This window comes from Trichophyton benhamiae (genome assembly GCF_000151125.1).
Source record: "Trichophyton benhamiae CBS 112371 chromosome Unknown contix01456_5.r1.exp, whole genome shotgun sequence".
In the NCBI taxonomy this organism is placed as follows: domain Eukaryota; kingdom Fungi; phylum Ascomycota; class Eurotiomycetes; order Onygenales; family Arthrodermataceae; genus Trichophyton; species Trichophyton benhamiae.
This window is the reverse complement of record NW_003315080.1, coordinates 716,536-729,457: the sequence shown is the minus strand read 5'-3', so window position 1 is coordinate 729,457 and position 12,922 is coordinate 716,536. Positions and strand designations below refer to the sequence as shown.

Sequence of the window (12,922 nt, the reverse complement as noted above, 5' to 3'; positions counted from 1 at the left end):
TACCACAGGCAATGGCTGCAAAACTGAGGCACAGAAACAAGAATAAGAAGGAAGGCGTTTAAATGCATTAACCAAGGCATGGAGTATCAAATTCTGGGTTATAGAGGGCTATTTCATTCAAATTCATCATCTTCAGGCTCCTCATCCTCCCTTCTTAGAATCTTGGCTGACTGGGTATTTTCTAACGGGCCAACAGACCCCAGAATGGATCGCCGGTGGCGTCGGAAAGTAGGCATCTCATTCATGTCTTCGGTAGCATCAAGTTGCTCTTCGGAAACCTCCTCCTCCTCTCCCTCTAGTCCTTGAGCTTCGAGGCACCCCATCTTCACAGACAGCCTTAGCTCCTCTACATAAGTTCGTAGATCAGGAAAGGCAAACAATCCCTCTTCCAATATAGGTCCATAGTACCTCTCGGCTTCCTCAAGGCAGCTAGATGCAAAGGCAGGTTTACCAATTGCTAGCCAATAGTCAGCAGCCAGAAGTGACCACATACCGGCCTTCCGTCGTCGGGTTCCCCATTTGGTACCTTCTGTTGCAACCTTTGCGGCAAAACATGCAGAGGTCCGTTCGGAGACGAGAATTCGACCAATTGAACCGACGAGGTTCATGTTGAGGGCTTTCATATTCCACTTAGCGGCATTTTCAGCTGCAGAGCCGCCGCGGGATTTCAAGAGCTCTGCTCCAAGTATGATAGTGCGTAAGGTATTTTGACCATCTGAACATCGAGTTAGGTATGAGTAACAGGCAATATCTAACAGTTGGTCAACGGTGTCAATTTTGGATTTATTGGCTGAGGTAAGGGGGTTAAGTAGCATGCTTATAGCACACATCTCATGGGCTCCGGCGTGGTATCTCCAAGCTTTATCGTTCCCAAAGTCGCTTCTTAGAAGGTCATATGTTGATGAAGCAAGTTTAAAGTCACGGAGCATAAAAGAATAATCTGCCATCTTCCGTAATAATGCTTCGGGGGAATCCGGCTTATAATAACCCTGGTAAGGGTCGTAGTTGCTTCCACTACCACCTCCTCCAAAAGCGCCAGAGGACTTTGAACTCGAACCAAAGCCGGTCCAGCGTTTGGATATGGACATGAAGCGCCCGCTCAAGCCTCTTCTCCTGGAAGCGACTTGTTCATTCCACATGGCCACACGGTTCTCCATGTGAGGAATAACAGACTGCGCAACCAATTCCCGGATAAAGGATATAATGGCCGTAACATCGGACTCGAATATATGAGGGGATTCCCAGCCCACGTCTAACAGGGGCTCTGTGAATAAAAAATGTGTTAGATTAGCCACGGTCAATTGTATACTATTATAGGGAGTATGTATACCTTGCTCTTTGGCTTCTATCAACTCCTCTCGCGAGCTTTGCCACTCGCAAGTTGGAAATGGCATACCGTCGTCATCTGTCACAACGCATTGATTACTTCGAAGCCGTAACATGTGACAGTGTAGACCAAAATGTCGTTTCATCTGATCGAATAAGGCTGTTGATTGAGTGATGTCGTCTCTATCCTCGTCATGAACGAGGACATAATACCGGAGGTATTCTGGGTGAATCCAGGGCCGGGGCCCTTGCTCTCCATGGCTCGTACTGGCATAAAGCTGACGTAGTGCTTCTAACGGAGATGGTGTACTAGAACTAATAGCTATAACACATGCCACAGGGTGAAGAAAGGTTTCATGAGGAGTAGGAGCGTCTGCGGACAATAGCCGTCTTAAGAATAGCCTATATAAAGGAGATGACAACGTCACGCCCTTGGGAGTGGGCTGTCCTGCGAATATCATATCACTGGCCGCTCGATTAGAGGGCTCAAGATGAGTTTCCAGGACCTTTTCAATCTGTGTCAAAGGGGGTATCTTGTCTATGTCTTCAGCTCCTGCGGTCGAGGGCTGCCGGCTACCATTTGAGTGCACAAATCTCACCCCGTAGTCATCCCAGCTCCGGCTAGATCCCACTCCGTCTCGAATGATAACCTTGCCGGTAATTTTCTCGCCAAACGGCCGCAGGAGCTCGCAGAAACCACCCTTCAGCCCCTTTCTTCGCACGAGTTCGTTCGTCTCTTGCGAAGCGTAAACGCTGATAGCCGGTGAGAAGGCCCGGATTATTGTCGACCGTATATCATCTGCAGTATCGATCTGATGTCTGGCGGGTGAGAGGGTTGAAGATCTAGAAAGCCGCTGGGAGGAGCGAGAAAGCCGTCGATCAGGCGAGCTGGCTCGGGATGAGGGCGCAGACTGTAGCTCGGAGGCCAGGGAGTTGGGCAAGGCGCTCTCAGAGAGAGACGTCAGTGCCGATTGCTGTGTATTCTGCAGCCGCTCAGCGTACCTGGACTTGGTGGGAAGAGGTGATGCCGGCGAGAAGGAGGGCGGCGGTTTGATCGGGGGAGCATCCTCGGGGGTTGTCATGGACAACTCGGTCTGGCTGACGGAGTTTGGAGTATGCGTGTGGCAGATTGGCTGCTTTTCGTGAACATGTAGCCTATGGTCTTCGCTGTATGGGAGAGCGCCTTTCCGAGTATTCTTCAAGTCGTTGTGAGATCCAACGTAGAGGCCGAGAATGTGGATGTTGGTGTTGACGTGACGTTGACGTTGACGTTGACGATGTTGTTGGCAAGCAAATCTGCGCAAGACATGAAAACGAAATAAACTGATTAGTTTATGACTTCATCAAGCCGAACAACATCTCTACCAACTATCCACTGCGGCATTCTACGAGATAATTGTGCGCATTTGCCAATCTTTGTCCGTTATTTTCAGCCGATAGCGCGGTTTAGGTGCGAACCCCCTGTTTCCTCTCTCCGATAGTTAACTAGTTAGTTGATTGTTACTGACTCACGCCTAGTTAGATATCTGATACAAGCACATCGACCACTCCAATCCCAGCAGACAACATATAGACATATATACCTGTGGATGTCTAATCGATGCGCCTGTTTCTCGGGCCACTGGAAGCTCTTTGTCGACGAATTCTTCGTGCGCGCCAACTGCCTAACCTGAAGCCTACTCGCTCTCTAGTGAACTCGAATCGCTTCAACCACACACAACAAGCAGCTGTTTTGCCTATGAGTGGTCTTTCTGGTGAAGTTGACAGACCAAACAAACGCAGGCGCATAGTAAAGTCAGGTGTATCTGAGAGCACAATGACACGGGGAGGTGGAGTGAAAGTGCCACAGGTGCAGCTGAGCTCGGAGGAAGCACTCTTGCGAACGCTGCTGTTGGACACAGTGGAGTATATTCGGCGTAAGAATAATGATGACCCCAAGGGCTCTGGGCTCGTCCTCCGGTTTACTGGAGGTTGGGTACGTGACAAAGTACTAGGCGTGGACAGTCAGGATATTGACGTCGGGATCAGCACTATGACGGGCTATGAGTTCGGCCTGGCGCTGAAGGAATACCTTGATATCCCAGAGAATCTTGAAAGATATAAGGCTCACTATCCGGAGCATGCCCTCAAAGGAGTTATTGGCGGACTACATAAGATCGCTGCGAATCCGGAGAAATCAAAACATCTCGAGACAACTACAATTCGGGTCTTTGGATTTGACGTGGACTTGGTTAACTTGAGGAAAGAAACTTATACAGACACCAGTCGGAACCCACAAGTCGAATTTGGAACTGCAGAAGAAGACGCCCTTCGTCGTGATGCTACTGTCAATGCGCTATTTTACAACTTGCACACCGGTGAAGTAGAAGATTTCACTGGTATGGGGCTGTCTGATATGGAAGCGAAACTGATTCGCACACCGCTGGCGCCCTATCAAACCTTCAAAGATGACCCGTTAAGAGTTCTAAGGTTAATCCGCTTTGCCAGCAGACTCGGCTATACCATTGATCCTAATACTGAAGAGTCGATGTGCGATGATGATATTAAGCATTCCCTCAGGCTTAAAATAAGTCAGGAAAGAATTGGTATCGAAATAGAAAAGATGCTCCGCGGTATGTTTTCTAGAACTATGGTGAGACTTGTATCGAAAAAGATATGCTGACATAGCTCTTCTAGGCCCTGATCCCCTGGGCGCATTGATGATTATAAACAGGCTGGGCCTATATGACACTATCTTTTCAGATCATCTGAGCGCGATTGATGTTGATACGTCTTCTTGGCCAACCGCATATACTCTGTTGAATAGTATCCTAGACGAAACGGATTATCCTAATGTGTCCCTTGAGCTTCGGAAGTCGGTAAAAAACTTCCTTATCCGTGATAAAGACGAAAAGTACCGGTCCTGGATGATTGCTGCGCTATCTCCTTGGGCGATGGTGGATTTTAAACATCCCCTAACTGAAGAAGAAGCTAGAAAAATGGCCCCCCGCCCGACAAGGGTTGCTCGGGATGGCCTTAGGTGCGAAAAGAAATTGACAACCTTGTTAAGCGTAGCAGTCACCCGCTACGGGCTAATATCAGATGTCAAAACAGCGTATGTTAACGGGAGGTCTGATACTACCTCTCTATCTGACGATCGATGGAAACTTGCAAAACTCCTCCGAACTCTAGGAGCGGATTGGAGGCTTTGTTTTATTCAGGCAATACTGCTAGATGTTATGCAAGGGAAAGCTGCCCAAACCGGTGAGTTTTAGAACCTCCTCGCTTCTCCATTAAGTATACTAAATCCACATGGATAGTTTTGAATGATTACCTTGAGGTCCTGAAATTTCTAGAGCAGGAGAATCTCCTCGAAGTAACCAACCTTAAGCCTCTTGTTAATGGACGTGATATGATTAAAGCCTTAAACTCGAAAGCAGGAGCATGGCTGACAACCGCTTTGGAAATTGCCATGGAATGGCAAATTCGGAATCCAGACCGGACAGATGCAGAGGGCGCAATAGAAGAAGCTATACGCAGGAAAGACGAGTATCAATAGGCTTCAGGCGTGTTTGCAACTAGCGTAGATGAATGGAGTATTTCAACAGTGGTATCGCTATCGCCACTCTTTCGAATTCCGTATTCATACAGTGGGGAACCCATCAACCCTGGCCTCCAGGCTCTCTTAGAGTGTCAAATCTCCTATATCAAGTATATAGCTGCACTTCTTTGCTAAACATTGCTAGCTTTCGAACAAACGTAGACAAGAAGTTGTTAGTATCCGTAGACTCACTTAGCTAGTTAAAGTAGTTAGTTGAGGCCGGACCACCGCCGTCAATTTCTTTTCTTAGCGCCGCTTGTTTTTCTCATTTTACCTACAAATAAATATCTTCAAGGCTTCAACCGCCCACTATATACAGGGCCAAATGCACCTACGTAACTCCCTGTGAATTTCTATGGCGATTGTCTTATAAGTTGACTCAAGCATGGATAAATGTCGTGAAACGGCTCGAACATTTGTCAAACAGGCCACAAGCAATAGTAACCTGGACATCTATACCCAAGCTGTGACGACATGCAACGTTGACCTCGAAGGTCTCTGGTCTGATATCAGTGAACACAAAAGTGACAATAATGTGAGTATTTGCATCCTGCTCTTCACGAATATGAACTAATAAGTAGTAGGTGTTAGAAAATTTGCTCGTCGCAGAAGCTTGCCTTCGCGACGGGAACGCTGAAAAAACGAAAGATGGCCGAAATTTAAATGCTGCAAGTTCACTACTATACTGGATACTAGCTACGCTTCCTCCAAGAGAAGAGCTTGCATCTGTTTGGAGTGAATTTCAACTTGCGGATGGTTAGCTCTACCCCCCACTCGCCTCGTGGAAAGCCTGATTCTAACCGCAGGAAGAGGAACAAAAAAATACTATAATATCGAAATACCGAGAAGATCGGCTTAAAGCAACCATTGGACTGCGGGTTACAGCCCTTATAGCACCCGTTTTTCCAATGAATGAGGCTATGCATATTGAAGATATCCTCTCAAGCCTTGCTATGTTCAGTTCATCCAGTGACCCTTGGACAACAGTGGAAAGTGCCCAAATGGCGACAGACCTTCTCCAAAAATATGAAATTAAATTTCGGGAAGAAGGGAAATTTGGGACTTTTATTGAAGGAATGCTTCGCAGAAAGGTGAAGCCAGCGTTTTCTAAAACGAAGACTCCAGCAATAACCTCCGCAGGACGCAAGGATATGCATCCAATTCCAAAACCAAGTTTTGACCCCACGTTGTTTGATACAGGAACCAAACCGTGGAAGTTTAAAGAAGGGTATATTGTATCAGTTCTTAATTGGATTGTACAACAGTATCAGGTATGTGACGCTTGTACCAAATCGATGAACCGGTGTCTAAACTAAGGCATGAATATAGAACACAGATCATAGTATGATCGAACAGCACTTCCCGTTGCTTATACCCGCAATTCTATCCTTTATTGATGATGAAAACATTGCCTACAAAGCTGCTGGCTGTCGCTTGCTCGAGGTCGCTCTTCGCCCACTTGAACAGGCCGGATCTGATATCTTACGTCGAACTAACCTCGACTCTGTATTTCAAGACGCGTTATCTCACTGTCTCTTATCTATCCCTACGATAACGCCAGAAAAAGAATCGGTATATCTCTTAAGCTTTGCATATCCAGCTATATTCACTGTTATCCGGACGCGGTTCTCTGCTGTTACCAAATACCAACAATGTCCTGACAAACCATTGAACACGAAATCCAAGGCTGATCTTGAAAAGGATTCCCAATTACGGATTGAATCACTTTCGAGGCTTGTGCGCCACCACATTATATCTTCGTACCTTCATACCAGCAGCCCGAGGCCAACTGAAGACACATCTATTTCTTCGTACCCGCACCCATCACTTTCTACACTTTTGCTGAAGCAGCTGGCCGAAGCAGTGACCAGCCTTGAAATCGAGGCTGCAAAGTACTTACAGGACATTGTTCCTTTACTCTCCTCAACTCTCACAAATCCTTTCGGTTTGGCATATGTACCATTGCTCATCGCAGCTAGCCAATGCTATCAGTCAGTTATTTTGAATTGCTGGCCACGCTTATCAAGATGGAGAGGGGATATTTTGGCTGGAATATGCACATGCTGGCTTCGGCTGTGTGATGAGAAAGAGGACGGTGTATCCTCAAATGACGAAGAGCCGAATGACAGAGAACATCTTCGGTCCATTTTAAAAAGATTGGTAATACTTTTGAAAGCCATTGAGTTCGACAAAGTATCTGACTTCGAAGCCGAGCTTAAGGAATTGGTAGATGCCGATGATAGACTGGAAACCTTACTTAGATAGGATCTTTTTTACTATCGTCTGTTCCATGAAGAAGTACTTCTATGTCTAAATTATAAAGGCAGCTAGGGTATCTAAACCAAGATCATATACGAAACACTGCGAAAAATGTGAAAATTGAGAAACAGCATTCAAAGCGTTATACTTCAACACCTTGTTTGAATAAGCTTTTTCCCCTTAGCCATTGTCTGTACCGTTTGTAGCGCTTTTTGTCATAATCCTCACTGTTAACAGTAAGCCCTTCATCTCCAACTGTCAAGAAATCGGTATAGTCTGCCATGTTACTCTCAGCAATCGAGTTTAAGTTGGCGTCTTCTAGGTTGCTCTGATTTGCGTATTCAAATAAATCTAAATTCGAGCCTCTCTCTTCCAAAGATGCAGCGGTCAGTGAGGCTTCTGAAGTTACAACCAGCGGTACCTTGAGCGGATGGTTGACATATCGTTCATATTCTTCTGCCTCAGCAGAGGAAAGTGATGGATTGAGAGAATCAGCAATCATTTGACCAAAGCTCCATTGGGCAACCTGCGCTTTGGTGGCATTATATGGCGGTTGGCTATATGCATTTGTCAGAGAGATTGGATCGTTGGTTGGGTGGGAATTTGTGACCAGGGCATTTTGAGTTCCCTTCAGGATACCGGCTTGGGGAATAAGTCTTCCGGATGAGGGCTGTAGCCAGTGTTGCAAAGGCATGGCACCCGAATAGCCATTATTCGAACCAGGTTTGATATCTTTTAACTCGTCAGAGGGCTCTAGAATCGTAAGCCGTTTGTTCGGTGTGTGTCTCCTATCACGTTGATGGTCCGGCTCATGATCCGTTCTAACTACAAACGGGCTAAGATCGTGTTCTCCTGGGTGCATGGATTGGAGTTGGTAGTCTGGCAATTTGGTTCTCATTTTAAATGAAAACATTTTTGAAAAAGAGGATATAGCTCTTGGTCGGTAATATTCAAGCCAGTAGTCATCAAATTCACGGATACGCTTGCTTGCCAGAGCTGAGGAGGCTGAGGGTGCGGGAGGCATTTCTCGCTTTTGAAGATGCTCTTTGTTATACCAATTTATGTAGTTTTGTTTATGGGTTGCAAGCCAGGTTCGTGGATCAGAATGATGCAGATAATAATCTGTGGAAAGGTTCCAGAGCATTGGAATGTTTTTGGAGAACACATAATTTCCTAAAAATAAATTGTACGCTTCCTGTCGTTGAGCGTCAAGGAAAGAATTGTTGTAGTACCGCTTGAAGCTCTCGACCATATCTCGAGAGTGTCCTGTCCACTGGTTTAATTTCCGGTAGGTAGCCATAGTATTCACGAGATGCGAGCCTCCATACTGCACAGCAATGGTATCTCCGTGGCCATGCCACATATTTGTGAAGGTGTTAATAGCATCCGTGTCATAATCTATGTATGTGTGGTCGATTAAACCAAGGGCTTGCAACTGGTATCCCAGAGCGCGTTTTGCAATGACGAATTGAGCGGCATTTGTTCGATCAAGGCAATCGATACAATTTGTCCTCGCAACTCCATTTTGCATGCGCAGTCCAGATGCCCCATCTTCACCATTTCGGAAAAATCCAGTCTTCGGAATGATATCGTCTGCGATAGACTCCAATGTTCCGATGACATCTTGGTCCCGGCTCTTTGATGCTCTGCTCATGTCCCAAGCGCGATATATAATTTTCTTATCGTCAGGGAGGAACTGGTTCAAATAATTCACAGCATTTGTATACTCCGTCAATAGCTTAGATTCACGGGGAATTTTTTCTCGGGCCTTAATAAGATTTAGGACATAGACAGGACTGCCATATCTTTCAAAGAGGTTGTTAAAATGAAGAGCTGCTGCAGAATAAAAGGGGTCAACAACACTCAATGAGATGTCAGGCTTGGGTGTAACTCCGGTACTATCTTGTGTCCATGCCAGAGGAATACTGCCACGGTGCTGGACATAGGAGGTGTATTGCGGATTAGCATAGAGTTCCGGACCAGGCGCATGGAAAGACGTGGTAAGCATATCTGAAACAATCTGTTCAGTCTCAACATCATTGGCCACATATCCAAGATCATTCACCCCGCGTTTAAGATACCGAGCGCCGGCAAAAAACCTGGACCTGCGAGCAATGAGGGTTAAGTACACAAGTCTTCCGTAGATTGATATTGCAGACTGGTCAACATATCCGTGGGTAATTGGCAGGAACCAGTCAAAGGCATTTTTCAGCAGCTTGATAACCGGGTTTAGCAAATATTGATTCCAAACGAACATAGAGTTGGGGTCACCGTTTCCACGGTTTTTCTGTCCTGATCTGATCGCTTGTCGTTCCGCAACAATGTTATCCTGTAAGGTACGGGAAATATTATAAGAATAGCTGAAGTAAAAAGAACGAGTCAAGTCGATATTGTTCATCACCGCAACGAATCGAGCTTCGTCTGCGTGTTTTTCAGGTCTCTGCCTTGATGTGGTAGAGGACTCTAAGGGTATAAGCTCTGTCCCATCTATTTGATAAATGTAGTGGCCCCCTAGCATGGCAACTTGACTTCGTTTGGTGATCACAAGCATATAATATGACCCAGTAAAACGTATAAACCCCAAAAGCCCCCAGGTGCTACAACGTAGCTTCAGTCCACCGGAGCTTTTATTACCATCATCCACAGCATCAAGGAGCTGATTCATCTCTTTTTTTGAATATATAGTTTCATCCTCTGCAAAGACGAGGTCTTCCTCCGGATCTGATGTACGATCAATTTTTAACATCCGGAAGCGTCGATCCAGGAGATCCATTCCAACCAGATAATATTTTGTAGCAGTTTCGTATAGCGAAAATTTGTGCATTTTGGCAAATGGAAGATTCCCATCCTGCCCCGCATGCCCCATGCTACTGCCATCACTTCTGGTATCAGTGTCGTCCCGACCTTTATGGGCGGCACTAGTTGGCGAGGTGGTTCTCTCGAACGATTTGGCAACATGAGGCTCCTCATCACCACCTTCTCCGTCATCATCAAATATCAGCATGCTAGTTGAACCACGGCGTTCCTCAAAGGAGTTGTCGATGCTTGTTGAATTGCTTGCTTGCTGCGATGTTTGCCTATTCTTGTCGCCGTGTGTCCGTTGTGGGTCGTATGGGTTCAAAACGGTTGCCGGGGAGTCAGCCAGAGACGAGTTGGGACTATTATTGTCTTCTTTAATATTAGTGAGTCCCTCATCATCGTGACGTTGAGCGGCTCTATCAAACGACGTTCGTCTGATATCTGAAGGCTCGTGCGGTTGTGGCTGACAACCAGCTGATTGCCCACTAAATGAGCCCATCTCCGCAACGGATTTTAAAGACAAAGCCACGTCGTCGAAGCTCTCCATTTCTGCAAGCTTTCAGCCATAGGCTGGCAAAGCGATTGTGAAAAATTCAGTACGCAGGACCCCAATTGTTGTCTCTAGCTGTTTTAACTACCTACCAGGAGTTCGCTGAAGGTCAGGTTGATAAAGAGTGAGGTCAGATCGAGCTTAGTCATACTGATAAGATAAGAGAGCTTAAGGATTAGCTGCTGTGGACCAATAGCAATTGTGTATATTATTTTTTACGGGTAATGAAACATCATTGGTTGCGACCCACCTAGCATCACTCAAATCACCTGATCGATATCTTGGAATTACTAAGCAGCGGTTCTTCTGCCTTCCACGTCGAAAACATATTATCAAAACATTTCTCAAGCGTGGAATGCAACCTGCAGTTCTCAAGCAAATAGCTTCACAAATGAAAATCCCCCTATGAGTATTAGCTCTAAATCTATTCTTTGTACAAAAGATATTATGAGTATATACAATAGAATAATCGCTACTCGTTAACTACCAAGCTAGGCTGGTAGGACCCAAAATAATCTTGCCCAGCAATACCAGGAGTTCCCCAATAAGCGCCAGGCCTAAAACCCTGTACGCTTGAGGATCAGTTAAGCTCATGAGCTCCTCTGTCACTCTGCATCCCGTACTAACAGATTTACCCTCGAACCTGTCAGCAAGCCAGTTCAAGGCACTAGGAGCGCCTGAGAGAGCTAGAAGAAGGTGCCCTGCTTTCAAATCGCGATTATAATGGATATTAGCACCGTTGTCACAGTAGTACTTGATTAGGTCATCGGTATCTTCCACGGGACTGACTTCGTCTTCTTTAGATTTATAGACGAAAAGTGGGATCTGAGGGATGCTCTTCCCCATCGAGTTTTCGGTTACGATTTTCACGTATTCTGGTCTGTCGAAGATATTCGGGTCCTTGAAATACGCGAGAATATCATGGAAGGCGAAATCGACAAGGTTGGCGGCAAAGCACTGGTCTGCTACCTTCAGAAAGTCCTTTCTCCTCTCCGGCTTTAACATAACATTGATAGTCGTTTCGACCAAAGGATAGTCTCTGCTCCATCCATATATACCGGCAGGAAGCAAGCCAGCCCACATACTCTTGTTGGCAGCATGGACGACTTTAGTGATATTGGGAACTGTTCCTCCGAGAGCAGCACCAGCAATCTTTAATTCTGGAGCATAGCATGGTTGAAGTTCGGCAGCGAAGCCAGCGGCAAGACTGCCTCCAGAATACCCCCACATGGTGACAACAGCATCCTGCGCTATGCCGGTAAAGCAATTTGAGGCCAGTGCTGCGCGAATACCGTCAAGAACAGCGTACCCGGCACGGTAGTTGGCCAGCCATGAGCCTTCCAACCCTTCAAAATCAGGAGCCGTCACTACCCATCCATTCTTAAGGGCAGCGATTATCAAGAAGAGTTCAACTCGAGTGATGATTGTGCCGTGCTTGGGTTTCGCCTGATGATCCCTTTGGATGGCGTAAGAAATACCACAGTTTGGGGAGGAAGCGTCCTCTGCAACCTGGAAGGACAGAAGCTTGTTGTAGTCGGGCTTCTTAGGTATTAAAATTGTCGTAACGGCGACAGTTGCGTTACCAAAATTATCGGATGTGCGATACATGACATGATAAGCGCCACTCAATTGCACGGGAATCTTACCCAGAGTGACTATAGGGTTAGGAACTTCTCGGTGCTTCAAGATGGTCCCTGGCTCAAAACATTCATAGCCTTGTGGTGGTTGATAGAATGGATCTTCGGACGGCAAGGGGGCTGGGCCATGAAAATTGAATTGTGATGGTAGGGCCTGAGCGGTGACAACGAAGAATAACAGGCCAAACCATAGTGTGCTAAAAACAACCATCCTGAGACGGCTACTGTTGTCTTGATAGTCAAATATGATGAAAAGAACGAAGATGAAGGAATGAAAAGAACGAAGGGAACGAATGAAAGGGTAACAATGAAAACGAATGAATGAAGAAGAATGAAGGACTCCCAGTCAGAGGGAAGACTGCTGGCTACAGATGAGAAATCTCCTGGACGGCCGAAGTTCTGAAGACAAGGGAGCAAGCTGCATTTTATATTCCATTCTTCCGTAACTACTCCATACCTCAAAGTAACTGGCTGTGGAAAAATCTCCCAGACTACTTTGGCTCGGCTTTCAACCCTGCCCAAACCCATGTGGACTATCCTCTGTCATTGCTTTTACTTCATCGCTTCCAAAGAAGTTCACTTATCTGTTGAATTGGGAGCAAATCCATCTTCACGATGATGAGAGGTATAAACTGCTTGCCATGCGATGCAATCCGTTTGTGATGATTCCCACGCTGCCAACCTCGGCCCTAATAAAGCCGTCTCATAGAGCCAAGCGCTGCCAGGGACTACTTACTTCGAAGCATTGATCCTGGCGGCCAAGTCCCAAAT

The 12,922-nt window shown here is 46.2% G+C and overlaps 5 protein-coding genes across 5 annotated transcripts; 2 read left to right on the top strand and 3 right to left on the bottom strand.

Annotated features, from left to right (window-relative positions):
• Nucleotides 1-113: 113 nt before the first annotated feature.
• ARB_03258 (uncharacterized protein) lies at nt 114-2,408 on the bottom strand (the record flags this gene model as incomplete). The annotated part of the gene is made up of 1 exon (XM_003010511.1): nt 114-2,408. One exon carries the CDS (start codon nt 2,406-2,408, stop codon nt 114-116), a length of 2,295 nt encoding a protein of 764 aa, XP_003010557.1.
• A 518-nt stretch (nt 2,409-2,926) lies between these two features.
• ARB_03257 (uncharacterized protein) lies at nt 2,927-4,864 on the top strand (the record flags this gene model as incomplete). Its single annotated transcript, XM_003010510.1, has 3 exons — nt 2,927-3,938; nt 4,003-4,569; nt 4,626-4,864. 3 exons carry the CDS (start codon nt 2,927-2,929, stop codon nt 4,862-4,864), a joined length of 1,818 nt encoding a protein of 605 aa, XP_003010556.1.
• Nucleotides 4,865-5,291: 427 nt separating this feature from the next.
• ARB_03256 (uncharacterized protein) lies at nt 5,292-7,171 on the top strand (the record flags this gene model as incomplete). Its single annotated transcript, XM_003010509.1, has 4 exons — nt 5,292-5,441; nt 5,603-5,662; nt 5,713-6,177; nt 6,236-7,171. 4 exons carry the CDS (start codon nt 5,292-5,294, stop codon nt 7,169-7,171), a joined length of 1,611 nt encoding a protein of 536 aa, XP_003010555.1.
• Nucleotides 7,172-7,307: 136 nt separating this feature from the next.
• Nucleotides 7,308-10,511, bottom strand: ARB_03255 (uncharacterized protein; the record flags this gene model as incomplete). The annotated part of the gene is made up of 1 exon (XM_003010508.1): nt 7,308-10,511. One exon carries the CDS (start codon nt 10,509-10,511, stop codon nt 7,308-7,310), a length of 3,204 nt encoding a protein of 1,067 aa, XP_003010554.1.
• Nucleotides 10,512-10,997: 486 nt separating this feature from the next.
• Nucleotides 10,998-12,362, bottom strand: ARB_03254 (lipase, putative; the record flags this gene model as incomplete). The annotated part of the gene is made up of 1 exon (XM_003010507.1): nt 10,998-12,362. The coding sequence occupies one exon, from the start codon at nt 12,360-12,362 to the stop codon at nt 10,998-11,000; it is 1,365 nt and encodes a 454-aa protein (XP_003010553.1).
• Between the last annotated feature and the right edge of the window lie 560 nt (nt 12,363-12,922).